A 22035-nucleotide genomic window follows, 5' to 3' on the forward strand; every position below is an offset into this window, starting at 1 on the left:
TTATTCCAGGCAGGGCGTGATTGTGTGGGTGTGGCATGGAAGTGCAGGTGGTGGTGGTGGTCTGACACCCCAATCCCAGGCCTGTATTCAGGGGAAGTGACGGACTTTCTCCCAAGCCAGTGGCGCAGCCTGGAGTTGCCGCCGGCAGAGCCTCGCATCTCTCTTCCTTAGCCCGTGGACAGTTTCAGGGGAAAGGGGCAGAACCTTCGCCTGGCACTGGGAACCTTTGCCCAAACCCTGGGAAGGGAGAGCGGGCGTGCTGGCCTGGCTGTCGGTGCTCCTGGCACTCTGGCAGGTCCCCAGCGGTTGGAGAAAAAAGCAAACTTTTGCAGCCCTGGAAAGTGGAAGCGGTGCCGCGCCGAGGGGAATGGCGCCCCTACCGCTCGCCAGGGCCCCTTGTGCTGAGCAGCATATGGACAGGACAATGGCAAAAACACCTGGCGGGCCGGATAAATGTTTTCGGCGGGCCGCATGTGGCCCCCGGGCCGTAGTTTGAGGACCCCTGCCCAAGAGAAATGTCTCTTTCAGGACTCATATGAATGTTTATGCAAATATATTCAAATTTGGTAAGTCATTTTAGAGCCAGATGTTTGGTCTGCTACATCTTTAGAAGTGTGACAGTTCTAGTATATCATAACGTGTCTCCATTTTACCCACCCACATGTGGGAAGTGTACCTCCCAGTCCTTGCCAAATCTTTTCCCAGCCTCCAGGCTTCTCTCTACTAGCTCATCATTCTTGGCTGCCAAAGTACCCCTTGCCTGATACCTTGTCTCTGTTTCTGGCTCTCTCTGGATGCCTAAGAAGAAGTGGTCAAGGAAGCTTTTTTTTTTTTTTTAACCTTGCTAGTGTAGCTCCTTATCCATTTGGGTCATAAGTGTTTTTTTTTTTTAAGACAAGACATATCCCCTCTTCACAATGTAGGCAAAAGAGATTGAGGCTGCAATGTCAGTTGCCCAGGTGGCATTGAGTTAAGGCAGCTGGATCTTCTTGCTCCCTCAGGCGAATAATGTAAACTCAAGACATCAGTAAAACATGTTTTTTCCTGTCTGCTGAAGCGGTTGTAGTGCTCTGGAAAGAGACGCTGAAACCTAGAAGAGTTTTGTTAATTTACTGTCCCTCAGTTTGAAACGCTTCGCAAGGTGGATCCAGCGGCTTTAAAACCGCTGTTTTATGCAAGCGTTTTACTGCTGTAACTGTTAGTACTTTTTATATGCTCACTGCAGCAGAAGCGACAGGCTATACCATACCATAAGCCTCAATTTCCTTGACAAGGAGCTCCACATTAACTACAGAACTGCAGCCACCCTCTCTTCAGCATTCATGTTATTGTTATAATAAAAATGTTCTTCCCTCAGCAAGGGTAAAGTGAAATGAATGTGTGTGGCGTACATTCCTTATGACTCTCGTATGGCTGGTTGTATGATCTGGGAAGATGGAAGAGGAAGAGGAGGATGGGTCTTCTGGATGCCATCTTTTTTTTTTTTTTTTAAGGGATTTGCTTTGATAACTTTAAGCACCGAACCTTCATGCAGCATTTGAAACCTGCCAATCTCCAATATCTAAGCTCATCCGCCTTTTGCCATGTACAGCTCCAAAGGCCTTCCATAAATACAGTTACTCAAAAAGGTCACTTGAACAAACTAGGAACTAAAGTGCTGGTGGCACTAGTAGAATAAGTCAATAGATAGTTATAAGGTGAATCTTCCCTCCATGTCTGTGTTGGAGAATCAACTTTTTCATATACACAAGCTGGGCATATGGTGATGGAGAACAATCCAGTGAGCCTTTATGCGAGAGCACTATATGTTATCTTACAAATTTGTGCATGCAAAAATGGTCAAGGACGAAAGCATAGTAAACTGATATGTGTGATTTTTGGAGGACTAGCCTGGAAAGCAGGACCCTCAAGTTTTATCTGATGGTACTAGTTCATATTCGCCTTTGTTCAATACCAGTTCTTAAATTCCAAAATACTTTTACTTGTATTAAATGTTAGTAATGTGCAGTACTGTCGAGTAGAATAGTAGTAAGAGTTCTGCATAAACAGTATGATTCTCTCCATTGATAACTTCCAAGATAGTTCACTCTTTTGTTTTGGTACTTTCTGATGATTATACGTATGCTGTCTCTAACATAAGAGAACCGCAGTTGATTTATGATACCAGGTCTGTCTGTATTCATCTTTTCCCTCTCCTTCCCTCCCCTTCCTAATTTTCTGAATAAAAATGAGGAAAATGATTTTCTTTCATTGCATCTGAGGAAGTGAGCTCTATCTCATGAAAGCTCGTAGTGGAATACATCCTGCTAGTCTTTAAGGTGCTACTCAACCCTTGTCTTGCTATTTATTTATTTAATTTTTTTAAAGTTGCCACTCACCTGAAGGGTCTTGTAGTGACTTACAACATTAAAACCAATAAGGTAAAAAACAACATAAAACAAATAGAAAATATTAACATTAAAATATTAAAGTATTAAAACATTAAAATACGTGGCTGTCACCATACCGCTATTAAAACAGCCTAAACATGTGGTTACTCTTCAAAGGCCAACCTAAATAATTCAGCTTTGTGTGCCCTGTGGAAATGAAACAAGTCTGGCAGTGCACAGGTGTCATCAGAGAGTGCATTCCACAGAGTAGGGGCCACAACTGAGAAGGTCATTCCCCTAGTGACAGTTAACCAAGCCATTCTGGGGCCAGGCACCTCCAAGAGGCCCCTAGATGATGACGAAAGGGAGTGTGGGGAGTTGTAACGGGATGGGCGGTCTCGTATGTATGAGGGTACCAGACCATTAAAGGCTTTGAAGGTTAACACAAACACCTTGAATTGGATTCAGAGACTGATTGGTAGCCAGTGCAGCTGCCACAGAATTGGAGTAATATGAGCTGACCATGATGTTCCAGTCAGCGAGTTGGCAGCTGCATTCTGGACCACCTACAGTTTCTGAAATGTTTTCAAGAGTAGCCCTATGTAGAGCGAATGTCAGTAGTCCAATCTGGAGGCAACCACTGCGTAGATAATGTGGTAAGGTCTGACCCAGACAAATTAGAAGCCAGCTGGCGGAACTGGTGCAGGTGAAAAAAATGGACACTTGTTTATCCAATGATAGCACAGAATCCAACCACACCCCAAGACTCTTTGCAGAGTATTGTCAACTGGTCACTATCTGGAATACCAGTTTTTATTCCCCCCCCTTCCTCCTTGGAGCAGAGGGTGGTAGACCTGTCCCCTATCTTTACAACAACCTGGTGAAGTAGTTTGGGCTGAAAGAGATTGATGTGCCCAAGGTCACCCAGCAAAGTTCATAAGAGAGGGGAGATCTGAACCTGTAACTCACTTGTTCTAGTTAGACCCTGACATCATGGTACCACTTGGCTTTCACTGTTGTAACCCCACCCCACCTTAACATTTGGTGAAGCTGAAGACTATTTCAGTGATGGTTTTAAATAATCCTTTTATACAAGGAGTATTTTAATGGGCTTCTGTTTGTACTTATTAACTGGCAAACTGTGTATTTTATATCGAAAATGGTTGGTTTTAGAATGTAGTTATATTCTGTGCTTGGTTTAGTTGTTGCCATGACTTATAAGTTGCTTCATGCATTTCAAAAAATGGTGTGTAAATATTTTAATAAATAAAACTAAATTATGACAATTCAGCTCATGATAGCTCTGTTTTGTCAAAGTATTGTGAAATGTGGGCAGGAGAAGCCGCCGCATTTTTACAGTGGTGCTGAAGTCATTTTTTTTGCATAAGGCCAGGCAAATTCAAGCTAAGACTTCCATATTCTGGGCTTGATATCTTCTTGGACTTCAGTAGCTGGAGGGCTCAACATTTTCTCTCATTGCAAGGTGGTTCTGTAAGCTCTGCCTTCACTGCCTCTTTTGGTACCCTCAAGTTATGCTGCTCTTTCTTTCAGTCCTCTTTGCTAATTGAATCAACTATTCTGAGTGCAAAGGAAGAATTAAGATATTTACTCTCCCTTGACCCGTCGCTGGGCTCCCCTTTTCAGTTTGCCCCAGCCTTTGCTGCTCCAGCAATTACTCAGTGTTTACATTTCAGTAATTCCCTGAGCCCACGGGTCTCTTCATGCAGGGTTTTGTATGTGCTACACGCATCCTTGCACACTTGGAGCTTCTTGTCTGGATTCTTGAACTGTGAAAGAAAAGAAAATACTGGCAAACTTTAAGGGAATGCAAGAATTAGTGCAGCCACCCTATATGAAAAGTCTGGGGACATTAAGTTTCTTTAGCTCATTTCTCATTGCTGCTGTTTTTAAATACCTGCTTCATAGTTTGGAAAGACTGTGTGTATGTGTGTTGAACTCTGGATATAGTATCACCAGTTTAAAGCCCTTGCTGTGGAAAGATGCCTTAAAACCCAAAGTAGTGTTTTCATCAGACCACAACCCCTGTCATTCCAGTATAATTTTTTTAGGTAAACGGGGACGTACAATTTTTGAAGTGATCTGCAAACTTCCATCTTTCTTCCCTTTGCAATTCATGGCAAGAAAAGTCTATAAGAACAGGATGCCTACTTCTGTGGGAAGGGGAGCGATCGTTGTCCTTGAACAAATGTTTAGACATCCTTTGCAAAGCCTCACCGGTGCTTTGGTTGAATAACATGTCTAAACTATGTGATACAGGTTCCTTATTTTAGCACTAAGACTTACAAAGGCTTCTTTTAGCTGCCTTTAATTTCTTACTTATGTATGGGAGATAGCCTGTGGCTGTGATATCTACTGTGGATCGGCAGTTGTTTGGGGATGAAAGAAGGCAGCAGCTGGAAACTGGGTAGCTACATCCATCCGTCTACCTCGAGAAGGCCTTGATTTTCGAGTTTATCTAAACAAGCTCGACTAATCCCAACTATCTGGGGGGATCCACTGTCAAAACAAGCAGCACGGCCCTCAGGCAAACACAGCCATACAGAAATGAAGGCTGGGACTTGCAATACTCTAATGGCTGCCTATTGGAGGCCTTTTCTGCTTTTTCTGAGTAGAGGGTAGGAGAGCGGTAGAATTTGCATAATGCTTTTTATTGGGAACTTTTGGAAAGCTGACAGAGGTCCAGCTTATAGCTCTCAGCCACAATGCGGAGTCTATAGGAGAATCCTTGAATGACCTAACCATATTGAAAGGGGGGGGGGGAGAATGAAAGCGCCTTAGTACAGCCAAGGGAGGCAGGGGGAGGGGGCTAGGGGAAGAGGGTGCATTGTCTAACATCTGCTCTCCTTCTCGTTAGTTTTGTTCTTTGCTATTCTATGTGGACTTTAGAGAAGCCGAAGACAGCCGAACACGGATCCTATAATCTTCCTTCTGAATATTTATGGCAGGAGCCAGCCTCTAAGCTGTCCTTTGCATCTCCCCCCTTTCTGATTTTCATGCTCTCAAAGAAGGCCAACTTTTGAAAAGCTAAATAAATGTTTGTGGATGTTTATAAAACGATTTGCATACATTTGGATTTATTTGACAAAGAGCATTCTTTTTCCCCCCTCTTCATTTTTTTAAAATGGAAAACTGTTTTTAAAGTTTGTGTGTTTATTGGCAAAAGTCCCACCTGGGGGAAGGAAGATTGTTGATTAAGAGGATGTGCAATTGTGACTTTAGAGAGTCTTCCCCAGGAAAGCAGAATGCTGGTGTTTTGGGAAATGTTATTCTCAAGAAACTGCTTTAAGAGAGTACAATTCTACCATTTCTGGGTGGATGTAATGCTCACCGGAAACATTCTCAAGTTGTCTTAATGCAGGATTGGAAAACAAAATGGTGAAAAGTCTTGATTTCAGAGTGAAAGGGCATTCTATCCATGACACGCTTTTTTTGTCCCCTATATATTGACTGCAGGAGGTGTGTGGGTGTGGATGTATTATATAAATGAACTTGAATTAGGTTAGCTGCTCACTGAGCAGTTTTACATACTTTGTTGGTTCTGTACATGCAGATGCAGTAGCTTTGGATGTTGGATATTGAGACCTTGACTAGAGCCAAGGGAAGTTCAACAACAAAAGTTAACCATAATGCTTTGAATTATTCTTTCTGTGTAATTTGTCTGCCGCAAAGTGGCATCCCAGATTCGTCACCTTTCAGCTTCGCATGAATTAGGATCTTCTTTTATTTCATCTTTCAGAGAGGGTCGAAAATGTAAAAAAGGCTATTTAATTGTTTGTGTTACATTTTGCACTGGCAGGAGAGTGGAAGCAGTTCCCCTTCCCCTTTTCCTTTCTTTGCATGTGAATGCCATTAAAGCTCAAACCAGAACTATTTTTCTCCGGCAGTTTTTTTTTTTTTATCACATCTGCTAGGTCTGTGTCCCAGGAGGAACTGTGTAGAGCAGTGAATTCAACACAGACCCATTATCTCCTGCTTTTGCGTATGTTGTATAAGGAGCGAGACCTAAGGGAGGCTGGGAGCCACCTCCTGTGTAATGTCCAAGCTAGATTTGGAGGACTTGAAGGCCTGGGGGGGAAGGGGAGGGATGAGTTGGAAGAAACAGGCACAATTAAGTTTAAAAAATTCAAGACTGATAATGAATGTTTTCCCCTCTGTCAAATATGAACAGTGAAAAGTTACACATCTGTGTACTTGTTTGATTTAAAACTTAAAATTTACAATAGCTCTTTGCTTTCAAAATTAATCTCTAACGTCTTTTCTGTTCTTTAAGGGCAAATGGCTGTTCTGAATAAACTAGTTTATTTTTCATGGTTATCTTCTCTCTTCTGTTCAAAGCAAGAAGAGACCTGCGTGCAAGCATTCTCCCACCAATATTCTCTGCTTGTCCATAGGAACTGATCTTTAAAAACAAAGAGGAAATTGACTGGCAACTCAAAACTATTATTGGAATGCTTTTTTAAAAATGGCATTAAATAATGGGAGCTCAGAATTGGTACCTGCTATCACACATACAAAAACCAGCCAGCTATCCAAAAACCCTTAATTTGGTGGGGTTTTCTTTGGTGTTGAATTTGCTATGATGTATCTCTTTTCTCATTAACAAACTTTCCTTTGTGTCATTCACAAAGAAGGGGCCTGTATTTGGCACTGGACTTGCCATGGAAGGTACAGATTTTCCTACCAAATATATTCCGTGCAATCGTTAAGGTTGGATGTCAGGGCTTCAGTTCCTTCCCAAAACCAACCTGTCTGTATCCATAGAGGCAAGCCTTGTGTCCCAAATGTTTCCTTCTCCTTGTCTATTGAAACAACTTTGGGTGAAGTTTGCAAGCTACTGCCTCAGTAGTCCTTCTGTCTATTCTTAAGCAGCACTTCTTGCTGCTGTTTCTCTGTCTTTCCTTGGGATGATTGCTGCCATCATGAGGACAACGTAATTGTCTCAGTTCTTTTGCAATTTTCTTTTTTGTAACCTCCCCCAGGTGTGCGCCTGCCCCTCTAATATGTGTCAGGGCCAAACTAGACATCACAGTATCCATTGGTTCTCATCTGGGGACAGCAGTGCCATTTTAAAGCTGAAGCTGGCCATTTAAAAATGCTAGTATGGTGGAACCAGGTAATTTTGTGTGTGTGTGCTGAAAGAAAGTGCTGAAACAGTCTCTGTTTTGGTAAGGTGTGTGTGGGGGGGCATGACAAGATCACCTGTTCTCACCATGCTGTGGGCATTTTTGAATGTCTGACCAGCTTTAAAATGGCTTTGGCGTTAGCTCCAGTGGACACTAATGTCTAGTTTGGCCATCAGTGCAGTGTTTGTGCAAGCTGTGAAGTTTGCCTGGAGATCCCTCTGAAAACATTGGCACTGCTATGTAGGCAGTGAAGGCTGGAAGGGTCCACTCTGTTGCTGCATCCCCAGTTTGAAGGTTTTTAGTTAACAGTGAAGGATGGTTCTTAGTCCAATGAGTAAGGGAGGTGTATGCTGGAAATATTCTGGTTAGATTCCCTCTCCTCCAGTACTAGTGGTCAGTTTCTGAAAGGGAGTGTGCTGGTGCTTAAGGCTGCATGCATGTTGCCCCCATACAGAGATAAGGGAAATTCATAGAGCTCTTGCTGCTTTATTTTTTCTGTGGTTTTTTAAGAGGCTGAACTTTGGCACTAAAAATGAGCTCTTGGGAAAAGCCTGATGTAAGCTTAGGCTGTTATCCTGTAGGCTCCCTATCCATTGAACCTTCACCTGTGGCTGTTGCTATGCTGTTGGTCGGTTACACCCATCTCTCTGGACTTCAGTTTGCACTGGGAATGAGTATGCTCCAACGGGCTGAAGGAGATGCAGGGGCACGGGGGAACCATTAGCTCAGTAGCTGAGAATTTATCCCCAAGACCTTTTTATGAGACCCAGGCAAGGGCAAATGGCTTGGAGCAAACCCTGACCCTTTGGGGCAAGGATTGGGTTTTGGGCTGTGGGCAGCCACGAACGTGGAAAGGTTCAGTTTGGACTTGCTTTGCTTTTCTGTTTTTCCCCCTCTGGCCCGTACCACCAGATATTTATTTATTTATTTATTTAGATTCATATACCACCCTTCCCAAATGGGCTCAGGGCGGTGAACAACAATTGAATAATATACTTAAAATAATTAAAATAGCAGTTTACACATAATTATCATAAAATACCATGTAACCGTACAACGATTTATTTCTTGCCTGCCTGCCTGTAAACTTTAAATGATGAGGTTTTGAGGCAAGGAATTGTGCATCTTCTGCAGAATACATTGTGTCTGAGCACAACACAAATTGTGGTGTCCTGGTTAAAGGACTGGACATGGATATAGCAAACTGGGAACTTCCGGTTGATGGCGGCACGCTAGCAGACTCACCTCCTGGACCTTCTGGGGGTGAAGCTGCGCTCCTGCCGAAGGCGGGGGTGTGCAGGCTCACTACTCCCCCAGGGACCCGGCTGAACCTCTTGAGAGGTTGCCTCTTCGACGGCGTAATGCTGGAGAATTGAGGCACCTCTCCGCTCTGACGGTTCTTCGTGCTGAGAGATCGAATGGACTAAGTGACGCAAGCGCAGGAGATGAGCGTTAAAAATGGAGCGTAAACTAGGTCCGTGGACCGATTATGAACGTGAGTTTTTTAAGCATTGATTAAAAATAAAAGAAGCTCCCCACGCCTCCCAAGCACATAGACTTTAGAGCGATTGAGGGGAGGAGCGGAAGTATAAACGGTTAAAACTGCTAAGGAGTACTTACCAAGGCAAGTGCGAGCGTTTAAGCGCATATTCAGAGACTTTTAAAAAGTTTGCGAAAGTAAACAAAGCAAAAAAAATGGCGGGGAAGAGGACGGAGAAAGAGAAGCATCTGAAATCGAAAGTAACTGAGAGCCCAAAACAGGAAGGAGCCAACGAGCCGGCAAAGACTTTAGCAGACTCCATGCGCCACCTGCAGGACCAAATGAATAATCTCAAAGAGCAGATGACATCAATGACCCAGTGTATCACCACTCAACAAAATCAGATAAGTGAGACTTTGAAAATGATGAATCAAACAAATGAGAAGGTGAAAGAAGTGGACGCCACTACCCAAAAGGTGAAGAAGAAAGTACAAAAACTGGAAAAGAAACAAGTTTCTACAGAAGAGCAGTTGCTACAATTACAAATGGAAAAGGCTAATATGATCCTTCGCTTTCAGGACATGCCAAAGACTAAGGGAGAGAATCTGAAGGAAATGATGAGTGAAATACTGGCCCCAGTGACAGAGATGAAGGCGGAATTTTTGCTAAGCGAAATGGATGTGGCCTATAGGTCATATTCAGGATACATAAAGAAAAATAATCTGCCTGGGGAAATTGTCGTAAGATTCTCAAAGAGGCATGTAAGGGATGCAATCCTGAAAGCAGTATCTGGAGCACCCCTGAGAGCTGGGGAGAGTGTTATCAGAGTACTGAAGGATATTCCATTTGAAATAAGACAGCGGAGAAAGAAATATAAAGACCTTGTTCTTTTTCTTCAAACAAATTCAATTGGATATAGATGGCTAATTCCAGAAGACGTCACCTTCAAAATCAAGGATAAAAAAGAAAAGATTGACTCTGTTCTGAAAGCGAGAGAATTTTTAAGAGTCCAGCTGGGAGGGTCAGAGGAGGAAGAAAAAGAAGGGGACAGCAAGTTCAGTGGTGAGCTGGACTCGGGTTCTTCCAGAGAGGACTCTCTGTCTGAGAAAGGGGCAGCAGCTCCTAAAAGTCCTTATAAGTTGTGGAAGAGACTGGACAAGAAGAAGTGAAGGCTGAAGGACTCTGAATTGTGCCTTTGAAAAACTTTGATGCTTTGGGGTATTTTCTGATATCAGTTAAATTTAAGATGTGGGAAAAGTTAACAGAATATGTGACTCAGTTTGTAATGAGATTAATATGATTAAGACTAGATGTGTATTCAAGCTGATTAGAAGATCTCCTCTCTTGGGTTTTTAGTCAGTAGTGGGTATCTTTTCTTTATCCCCTAAATGTAGTCCCCTCTGTTATTTCTGTTATAGTTTGTAGTTTTAATAAAATGCAATAAAAATTCCGCATTGGGGAGCAAAATAAAAAAAGATATAGCAAACTGGGGTTCAGTTACCCCACTGAGTTCTGAAACTCATTGGGTGACCCTTTTTGGGCAAGTCCCTTTCTCTCTGCTGACTTTATCAATGGGATCTGTACAGTTTTCAACCAGTGTTCTGAATAAAATAAAACCGTTATAATTATCTGCCCAAATTCCTTGCAGGAAAGGTGGTGCTTCGCATCCCCCTTTAAGCATCTGTCTGGGGTAAGCGTGGGGAGAGACCAATCCCTTTGTGGGCTACTCTGTGACACAAGGGGGTTGGGTTGCTGTCTTTTCAGCTCATTTATTTTGAAAACTTTACTGCTGAAACCTAGCTTAATCAATGAGTGCTGTGTTGTCTCCGATAAGTTACACGTTGGTTGGATCGATGTAGAGGGACTTTAGAAAACCCACAAGGGGGCTTATAATGTCAGCAGTGTTTTGATTATGAAAAGAATTGGACTGGGGGTGGGGTGGCGGCATTGGAGCCAGGTGGCAAATGTCCTAGAGCCAGTGGTGAGACAGCTCTCCTTGTAGTCTCCTGGGACCCAGTTCACGCCCCACACTTTAAATCTGGTGACTGGCTGGTGTAGATTCATGCTGTCTTTTTTTTTTAAATGCTCATTAAAATGTTAAAAATCAAACTGCATATAAAAAATGTGAAATATAAACTTGGGGATTGATCCAAAAAACTGGCACACACTGCCCTTGGGAACCTCAGTGGCAGCTCCTGGGTAATTTGCATCTTCTCCCCTGTCCCCTGTCTTTGCGTTTCCCCCCCTCCACCCTGTTGGTGGGGAGGAAAGGGGGGGGAGCACAGAATGCATGTACAGATTTTGTCACATGCGGACGCAAGAGAATCCAGACTCACCCCCCCCCCCATGAAGGCTCCTTGTCACTGTCTTTGTCTGCTTGCCATAACAAAGAACAGTTAGCCTTACAAAAGGAGAGAATTGTCTTAGTGCTAGTTCACACTTCCAAAGGGATGCTTGTATTCCTCATCCCAAACGGTTAAGGGCGTAGTGGAAAGAAATCATGGTGGGACTGTACAATTAAGGCTGTTGAGGGAGTAAGATGATGGAGAGGAGCAAATCCTTAGCTCTAGGAGGGGGCACAATGCACTGTTCTTTTAATCTAACATTAACACTGCTCCCTGCCCACAGGATGGTGTGGAGAGGTGACTGTAAGATGTTTTGGAACTCATAGATCTACTGAATTGCCTGCATATAGTAGGCTCTGGTCATTGCTAAACAATAATGTAGAGTTGGTACTCTGCTTTTGAAATCCTTGAGCAACTGCACTTGTCTTTTGTAATGGTTTCTGATGTGTTTGCAGCTGTTGATATGCCCCCATCCTATGCCATCTACTTATTTTGTAAGCTTTTGTCAAGTGAGGAAGTTAAGCACATACACATTGACAGAAAGATAACAGAAATAACGGTTCCATGGTACCTTAAAGCTAGTTGCAGTTGTTAGAGTACTGGATTTAGGCAAGACCTGAGTTCAAGTTCTTACTTGGCTATGGGCAGGGGTCATTTGGGGGGGGACGCGGGGGGACGCCATCCCCCCGGGTGAGGTGCGGGAGGGCGGGGCCTGGAGCTCCCTGCTGGTGCCCGCTGGAGGTCGCCACCGGCTGTGGGGAGGACACACTTCATATGCTAATGAGTTATGCTAATGAGCCCCCTAGCTCTTTTTCTACGAAATGACCCCTGGCTATGGGTGACTTTGAGCCAGTCACTCTCTTTTAGCCCAGCCTACCTCACAGAGTGAGGCTAAAACTGGAGAGGTGTCTATGTTCATCATCCTGAACTCGTTGGAGGAAGGCTGGGATAAAAATCTTTACCAGGTGTTGCAAGCTGTGGCTGGCTGGCTCAGATTGAGTCGGCTGAAACTAAACCTGGCGAAGATGGAGGTCCTGGGCCTAAGTCGGGTCGGCTTGGGGTTGGGGCTCCCTCTCCCGACCTTCGATGGGGCGCCTCTGGTGCCAGTGTCAGAGGTTAGGAGTTTGGGAGTGCTCCTGGACCCCTCTTTAACGATGGAGGCCCAGGTGGCAGCTACTGCCAAGTCGGCTTTTTACCATCTTCGGCTGGCTCGGCAGTTGGTTCCCTTCCTTGACTGCGATGACCTGGCCACAGTGATCCATGCAATGGTTATCTCGAGGTTAGACTACTGTAATGCTCTCTACATGGGGCTGCCTTTGTCTTAAATCTGGAAGCTGCAGCTAGTGCAGAATGCTGCAGCCAGGCTGTTGATGGGTCTCTCTAGGCAGGAGCACATCTGGCCTGTGCTAAAAGCGCTGCACTGGCTGCCAATAGCGTACCAGATTCGCTTCAAAGTGCTGGTTCTTACCTTTAAAGCCCTATATGGCCAGGGTCCGACATACCTAAGGGACCGCCTTTCCCCATATGTTCCCCCAAGGGCACTACGGTCGGGGATGCAACATCTCCTGGTGACTCCAGGCCCCAAAGATGCCAGATTTGCAGCAACCAGGGTCAGGGCCTTTTCGGTGGTGGCTCCTACCTGGTGGAATGAGCTCCCAGAAGAGATCCGGGCCCTGTGGGACCTTGCGCACTTCCGCAGGGCTTGTAAGACGGAGCTCTTCCGCCAGGCTTTCAAGTAGGAGCCGCCACTGCTGCACCACCACCACCGCTGCACCACCAGCACTGTACCACCACCACTAACTGGGCTGGGCAACATTGGGGGGGGGGTGGCCCTGTGACAAATGAATGATAGTGCTGCCTGGAACTGATATCATCGATCTGGGACCATCACCACCAGGATGCCATCCTGTTACTGAAGACCTTTTTGAGACACCAAGAGCACCTTGTATTGTGATAAATGATTATAAATGAGTGTTTTATCTTGTTTTTAACTGTTTTAATTATTGGCACACGTGCCCAGTCTGTGAACCACTCTGAGCCCACTTGCGGGGGGTGGAGTGGGCTATAAATCTAATAAATAAATAAATGTAGTAACAGTTCAGTAGATACAATAGACTTCATGTGACATATTCTGTACTGGACTAGAGCTTGCTTTGTCAAGTATTACAGAAAGTGTTACACTTAAAAATTAGTAAAATAAGAAGTACTGAATGTCAGCTCATTCTCCCTTTTCACCAACTTAACCTTCACCATTACCAACCCAAATTAAAAACAAATAAGTCTTGCAGTGCTATCAGATGTTCAAACTGGAGTGAGTGACCGGTAGGAAGTTCCAGAGATGTGGCACAAATATTAACAATTCTGTACATGTGCTTGAAGTTCTACCATGTAGGGTCTGATCTGAAAGTGTCATGGAACAGAACAGACTATAGCTGGTGGTATAGCTCTTATAAATAGTGAGCCTTTCAGATGAAGAGATGTCTCCTGTTGTGTACTTGGGGTTGATGGTGGAAATGTGTGGACATAAGACACTATTTATTACATTGTCCAGCCTTCTACTATTGTTGGTACTCAGCAAGTAGGAAGGAGTGTCTGTTCGTGCACCTTTCAAAGGCCATGTTTTGTGGATCCCGTTTTTAAAGGAAACACACTTGTATGGCATAGGAGCTGGTTCAGTGGCTGAGAGCCTGAGTTGTCATCTAAGAGGTCCCTGTTCAAACAGTCCTCTGCCAAGAAGTCATGCAGTAATCTTAAGCAAGTCACTTCCTGTCAGCCCCGTATATTTACAATATATTTACAATATAGTAATAATACTACTGGCCTACTTTTTGGAGTCGTAAGGATTACAGTGAGATAATGGAAGAATTCTTCCTGAGTCCCAGAAGTCCTTCCTGAGTCTTGGCAGCTGTGGCCCCACACCTCACCCCCTCTGCTGTTTTACCCTTCTCTCTTTCCTTCCTTGCCCTTGGGAGGAAAGCAGGGGGTGGTGTGTGGGAAAGGAGCCCTCCTGCCTGGCTCATTGATGAAGAAGACCCTCCTGCACCGCACGCCTTACTCGGGGATCACCTGCTGCACCCCTATCTTTGAACTGAGCCCTGGCATTGCCTATGCACAGTGCAACCTCCAGTTACCCCCCTCCTTTCCTTCTGACTTCTCCTCCTCTCCTGCTCACCACTGAGATTTTTCCCTCAATTGCCCAAACACCCACCCTCCCCTTTTCAAATATAGGCAGACCGCTCCCTTCGTGAAACCCACTCCCCACTCTTTGGGCTGGCTAGAAGAGGAGGAGGAGGAAGAAGGGGGGGACTTTACCCCTTCTTGGCTTGTTACTCTAATAACTCTATTCACTTTGGAGGGGATAGAAAGGGGCTGGGAGAAAGCAGTCCCTCCTCTCCCTCCCTCCCACCCCCTGAAATAGTGTTGAGCCCTTCTTTTTTAATGTAGGGGGGACATCTTTCCCCTCCCTCTCCTTTCTCCGAAATCCAAGAGGCCCGGCCCCCTCCTTAGCAATCTCCCTCCCCCTGCCAAGGAAGGCAAGGGGGAAGTTGTTAACCTTGCAAAACCCCGTTCTTATGCAGTGGGGTGGGGCCCTCCAAGCTTCCCCTAGCTTCCAGGCTAAAAGGCAAACCACTTTACAATATAGGGGGGGGGTCTGGTGCTCCCTCCACACCTTTCCTCAAGGGGGCTCTGTGCTGCCCAGCTGCTCCTCCCCCCACATAAAGGAGGGGTTTAAGTGCGCCCACCCCCCTCCAGATTTGCCAAGCTGGGAGGGTGGGTTGGCCCCCCCACAGCATCTCAGAGGGGAGCGAGCTAGGCCCCACTGTGCTGGTGGAGCCCCCTCCTCCTGTCTGTCTCATTCTCTCCTCTTCCTTCTTCCCCCTTCACATTCACTCACTCACACATACTGATACACACATCACATTCACTCATATATATACACACAAAACTTCTCCTGAGTCTTGGAAGCCAATCAGGCATGCTGGGAGCTGGCTAAGCCTTTATTGTTTTGCTATCTACATAGGACTGCAAAAAGAATAAGAGTAATACTTACCAATTATATAGAGCTTTCGGCATTCAAAGCTCTTCTTGTAAACCTTCTTGGAGTTATCTTCTTGTAAAACTTACCACTGCTCTGAAAGGTAGGCCATGTATAGGGTGAAGTTGAACACTTCACAGGGCATAATACTTAGTTGGTCAATTGTGTTTGGTTTGCATCATGAGTTAACAGAGAGTAAACTGTGGACTTCCATAGCTGTGCTTTTTAAAGAGGACCCCTTGCCCTGTAGGGGGAAAAGTGCCGCTACCCTAGATTATGCCTCTTGTGTATGTGTGTGTGGGGGAAACATTCCTGTCTTTTCTTCTTGGCTGTTTCTTTGTAGTCCATAATCCTTAAAGTTGGGGAAAAACCCTTCTCTACTCCCTGACCTTTTTTGGTTGGGGGGTGGAGAGAAAGGAAGGGAAGAGGTAGTACCGTGTAAAGCAATTGAGCTTGAAAGTGTATGAAGCAAGGGGACATGCTCAATTGAATTGTGTAGGAGGACCATGTTTCTGCCAGGAGAGTCAATATGTTTTCTGCTCCATTGAATGGGTGATTAGATTGATGTGGTTTATTTGTTAAATGATGGAAGTGGTTTTAAAAATAAATGAAGCACGAAGCATCAATTCTGTTAGCACAGATAATTTATTATTACTGGCTTGGAAAGTGCTCCGTTTGTAAATCGATCATTAATTTTATAATGTGAAGGATTGTTTGTTTAATGTGGTATTAGTTCAACTTCCAAAAAAGAGAGAGAGAGAGAGAGAGAGAGAGAGAGAAGGGGGGGGGGAAACTTTCCTTCCTGGATATGTAAATACAGATATGCTGATAAAGAGTTCTGGAGATGTTGTTGACAGTGATAATAGTGAAAACTTTGAATGGAATCTCCTTTCCTTGCAGCCATGCCTTGCTCTGGACAGTTTTTTTTTAAAAATGGATAGGGGCTGCCCTACTGGCTTGACTTTACTTCTTGAACTTCATTTAACAAACAGGATCTTGGTCTCAGGGATGCATTTTAAAGTTTTATTTAGGGGACAGTGTGCACCATGCAGTTACCTTAAAATGTTCTTCTGCTTTTTAGCACTGTGAATATAGATGGGGATTTAAGCCCTCCCTCCAGTTTATGTTCTAAACAACGCAGCCTTCTTTGGCTTGGAGTTATCTTTGGCTAAATAAACTTATTTGGAGAAAATAAACAGGAATGCTCGGGGCACCTTAAGGGCTAGCAGGTTTTTATTCTAGCATAAGCCCACGTGTACTTTGGATAAACTCTCTTAAAAGTAAACCTGCTGTTTGCTCTTCCTCCAAGTTGTGGTGAGAGGTCTAGCATGGGGAGGACAGCTCTTGAGAAGTCCTCTTTGCCTTTATTTTGTGTTAGGATTTGCCCTATTGATGCTGGGTAGCATTTCCCCCCCCCCCCCCAGCAGTTCTCGTTCCTAGGAAACAGGCAAGCATGGTGCCAGTTGAGGAAATGCTGCCAGCCTAAGGAGCCGGCTCGGTTTGGTGGTGTTCGCTGGTGTCCATATGGTCAGGCCGGAGACTCTCCCCAGAGGCGAGTTAACATGCGCCAGCCCAGCCTCCTCCTTCCCTTTGGAGGGCTGCTGGAGGGCTCCTGCTGCTTGGCCATGTGTGAATCTTGATTAATTTTTCATTTTTAATGAAGTTTGATCATGTTTATTATTTCCCATGATTGACTGCCTGATACTCCTCCATGTAATTGATAAAGTGCATTTCTCTTCATCTGTCTCTTGTTTCTTCAGGGCAGAGTTGCAAGATTGTGTTCTGTGGTTAATGTTAGATTTATTGGTCCCATTAGATGTATAAATTATCTCTTTCTCTCTTTTTTTTCTCTCTCCACAGGAAATTCTACAGACTCTGACCAAGTTCTGCTTTCCCTTCTATGTGGACAGGTAGTGTTAGATTTCTGCACTTTACAAGAAGGAAAAAACAAACAAGCCTCTGTCAATAAAACTGTTTCAGAAAATAAAAACCATACCTTTCTTAATGCTCTGTCTCCTTGAACATGATTTAAAGCACCCAAGTGTAAATTATAGTGGCAATATCCTTTCCCCAAAGGTTTTTATAGGCACCATCAAAAAAAGTTTTAATTTTACCATGCATTGGCAACAGTCAAATCAGTTTTCTTCTTGCTTCTAATGAAGCTTTTAATGCCAAAGTTAAACTTTGTGGATTTTAATGGCTGTACACCTACAACTGATAATATGTAGCACTTGCAGCTGTAGCTCTTTTCGAGTATTCTGTAAATTAAGTAATTACTGCAATGCTTTCTAAAGAGTCTAAAGTTTTGGTTAGGATAGTAAAATTATTTTTTTCCCCTCCTGGTCATTGGGTATCTGGATATGAAGCAGGGCTGAGCCAGAATGAAATGGGTTTGCTTCAGGGAATGTCAAAGTGACTTGCATTGATACGCATTGTGAAATATTATTGATACCCATTGTGAAATATTTGCATTGTTTTGATGGAACTCTTCTTTGTGATCCTTTTCTTTCCTGTGCCTTCACTACCACTTAGTCCAATTGACTGTGATGACTCAGGTAAATTTTGTCAACCTCACAATGCAGTTTCTGACAGGATGACAAATTCTGACAGGATGACAAATAGGATTAACTGGCTGTGTGAACAAATAAAGGCCCAGGACAGTAAGGGGAAAAGAAGAACTGATTGAAGAGAGTGGAAACAACATTTGGGGAGATAGATTCAGGTGGGTGGCTTTGTTGGTCTGAAGCAGCAAAACAAGGTTTGAGTCCAGTGCCACCTTTAAGACCAACAAAGTTTTACCCAAGGTATAAGCTTTTGTGTGCATGCACACTTCTTCAGATACAATGAAATGGAAATTACCAGTCCATACATCCAGGTAGAGGGTGAGCAATAAATTAGCATACAGCATAATGAAGATATTTGACAGATTCAAGGACCAAACAGGAATAACAAGCTAGTTCATATGGTTACCATTTGTTTGGGTTTAATTCGGGGGGGGGGACATAAATATGTCAAAATTGGAGATTGATGGGCAGATGTAGCCTTAATTGTGGAATACTGACTGTAATTAACTTTTGGGGAGGTGAGACTGAGTTGTGTGGCTTAGGTAACTTGTGTCACATGTATTAATTTTGAGTTGATTATCAAAATGATGTGGCTTAGTGACAGAGCATCTGCTTTGCATGTCGAAGGCCTGAAGTTCAGTCCTGGGGATCTCAGGTAGCAGGTGTTGGGGAAGATCTTTCTGTGACCCTAGAAAGCTCTGTCAGTCAGGGCAGAAAAATACTGCTCTAGATGGACCAATTGGATAAGGTAGTTTATGTGCTTACAGAGAATGCATGTGTAGCCTGACTTTTGGGTAATGAGCTGTATTAGGACAGGCTGAATAGTTCAGTTATGAACCATTCATTAGGAAAGCTTTAATTGAGGAGGGGGAAGAGAGATGGGCTTTTATTTTATTCATTTATTTAACTTCCTACCATGCCCCACCTGGAGGGCTTGTGGGGGCAGGGTAAGCACATTCAAATGCTTGACCTACTCAAACAAACAGTCCTCAAATAGCCATTAAAGTATAACCTTTCTATTTGTCAAAGTAAATTAAGACTTCCTTGCACTTGCTTAACTCTGGATAGTAGAGGTGACTAAAGATGGCCTTGTGAGGCTTGGTTTCTCAAGTTTGGACTTCTCAGGAGACAGAATGGAGAATCCATCCTTGTCAGTTTCTGGAAGATCTTCTCTTTGTGACACTTGCTTGGTCATAATCAAGAAAGGGCTCTTGGTTGGTCTTCAGTCTCGCAAGGGATTTCTAGTTCAAGTGATTGTGGCACATGGCAAAAAGGAGCAGATAATGCTAGTTTTTTTTAAGGTAGAATTTCTTTTCCAGTTCCATGGTTCCTATGCACACTGTGTGCAGTGATGCCCCTGCTGTTCCAAGGCACCCATTTGCGTCAGCTCCTTAGACTTGCATAAGTAAACGTCAAGAACTATTTTTGACTGTAAGCTAAATATGATCTTAATCACAACCACTCCAGAAACATGTTTTCCTTGTTTTTGGGGAATTTGCATGGCATCTGCAGTATGGAGGGTGTTTTTCTCTTGAATAAATTGTGTTTATTTGCAATTCATACCTTTTCTTATCTTGTGAGCATTTATTCACCTATCATTTTTACCCTAAAGGCCAGACTGAATATGCATGCAATAGGCTCTTTTTATTTATATATAATTACTACTGTATACAGTGCAGCTCTTCCTGGCATGAGTGGGTAGACACAGGAATTAGGTAATGTAATGCTATTAAGTCTGGTTTTCTTTAACTTAGAAAAAGTTTTTACATCAGTTATGCCTGTATATGTAAAAAGAGATTCAGGTTTGTTAGACTTCTTCAGGGCTATTTTAAGCACTGGACTCAGTCCTTGGGACAAAAAAAGTTTGGAGGAAAGAGAGCCTCTTACCTTATGCAGAATCCTTTGCTACTGAGTAACCACAGCCCACCTCTACTGGGCTCTCCAGAAAGCCCTTCCTTTTAGCTGTGCTGATTTTCTGCTGCTTTTTTCATGTCTGCTTATTTGCATTTTTTAAATGTGACAGTTGAAGAAGAAATGTTTGCAGAAGTTAGAAGAGCTGCATAGATATTTGTAGCAGGAGTGGGATGTAAAATCTGATTCCACCTTAGAGTCATGGGTGACTGATGGAGTCACCTCCTGGAACCTCACCCATGAGAGGCTCTTGAGGGCCCAGGAGAGCATCTGCTGCTTCCGTGGGCCTTGCTTGTGTAGACTGAGTTCCTTTGTAGAAGTTTCTAAATAATGGGATTGATAACTGAACACCGTCATGCTTACATCTCTATGTAAGATAATTGGTTCCATGGAGGCACCTTTCTGAAGGTCACATTCCTCCTGCTTGTGGCACAGGCTGCAGGTCTGGGGCTGAGAAGGTTAGCCCTACCTTTGTCTGAGAGCTAGACAAGGTGGGTTCTTTCAGTTTCACAGTGCTTTGAAATTGTAGATTTTAAAGCTTTTTCTTCTAACATACACAAAACACTGTGGCTCTTGAAGGCATTATCCAGGGATACTTTGGGTTGGAATTAAAGCACCACCTGTGCACTTGTCCTAGAGCTTTTCTTTCTCTCTCTTTGCTTTGGGCTCATTTGCCTTGATGCGGCTTTCAGGGCTTCCCCCAGCCCCCTTGGCTAGCAAGTTTTTCTGTGCTCATGTTGTCCCTTTCCTTAGGGGGTGGCCCAGCTAGAGTTCCTGCTATATTGCAGCTGTCCAGTCATTCACAAAAAGAATGGCTGAGTGCTGAAAGAAGCTATGTTTATTAACCACACACAAGGGACCAGAGTATATTGATTGCCTCTCTTCCCTGACACCAGATACTGATTGCTGAGGGTGGTGGCCAACAAGGGGGCCTCTTGCAGCATGCTGGAAATATGTGGCTTCTTATGTGGCTAGGGAGGAATAGGGTGAAGGTACTCCAGTGCGTTTTGCAGATCTGATTGCATGCTGTAGAACATCTTTTCAATCTCTCCCATCTGGCTTGGGATAGGAGCATTCAGCCAGAAGGCAACTTTGAGTAGGATGTTTGCACTACAGCTGGTGAGTGGTAGGCCAGTGGCAAAATAGGCAGTGGAGGTCCTGACCAATCTCTGCTTCCCTTACTTAGACATGTATCAGTGATGCTAGTACTGAGCACCAGTTACCAGCAATGTTCCCTCTAAGCTGCGGAGTCCTGTGAGCAAAAATTCCACTTTGTGAGCTACTGGCATTAAAGTTGTGAGAAAGAGAGTTGGCTCCTGTTAAGTCCTGCGCTTAACAAATAGTCGGAGAGTGATTTCAGCAAGAATGCGGTTTATTCTTCAGCTCAGTTACTTCTCCTCCGTTACGGTACAACAATTGCCAGCCAGAACCCATCAAAGTATTTACACTGGCTTGTCGATATTTAAACACTCCCGGCTAATGTAGCCACACCCACTGTACAATAAAGCAACCTATGAGGTTGAAGCAATAAGGACCAATCACAAGCGATCCCGCTCTGCACGGTGATTGGCAAACATATTCTGGGCTAGGGCTCCTATTGGTTACATTAGGATCCTAGCCCAGGGCGAAGCTTAACATGGCATCTCAATGGCACAGTTCACATAGCAGTTATATATATCTCAATACATAACAGCGACCCCCCCCTTCCCCCCCGGGCATTGCTCTGGCCAACCCCGCCCGGCACAGACGAGGTGGCGGCCTGGACGGGGCGCCCTTTGCGCATGTGTGCCAGAGGTCTCTCTCCCCCCCCCCCCCCCCAGCCCCCGAGTCGGAAAATACATAACAAATCCCTCCCCCCTAAGCAAAAACACTATGTACAATCATAATCGCTTAGGTACAATGGCGCTCTGCGCGATCTCTGAGACCTGCGTAGCTGTACAGGTTCAGGGCACCTTTCATTCTGGGGAGTATTGTATGACTCTGGGACCTCAGAGTCAGGAGCACTTCCATCACTAGCAATGGGTCTTTGAGTAGGGGTCTGCCCTGACTCGCCGACAGTACCGGGGCCCTCGGGCACATCGGCACTTACCTCAGGAAGAGGTTGTGGAAGGTCCTCAGGATCAGGTAGCTCAGTTGGCTGCGAGGTGGGGCGGCCAGTCGCCCACCGCTGCCTCAACTGGTCAACA

General features: G+C 44.4%; 1 protein-coding gene across 1 annotated transcript in view; it reads left to right on the forward strand.

Moving 5' to 3' along the window:
- Positions 1-22035, forward strand: part of DENND1A (DENN/MADD domain containing 1A) — a 341344-nt gene that overhangs the window by 103336 nt on the left and 215973 nt on the right. The window contains 1 exon segment of the mRNA XM_015418453.1: positions 17235-17284. Within this exon segment, the coding sequence (XP_015273939.1) occupies positions 17235-17284 (50 nt within the window).

The sequence above is a fragment of the Gekko japonicus genome, unplaced genomic scaffold, assembly GCF_001447785.1.
Source record: "Gekko japonicus isolate JY-2015 unplaced genomic scaffold, Gekko_japonicus_V1.1 scaffold127, whole genome shotgun sequence".
NCBI classification, from domain to species: Eukaryota; Metazoa; Chordata; class Lepidosauria; order Squamata; family Gekkonidae; genus Gekko; species Gekko japonicus.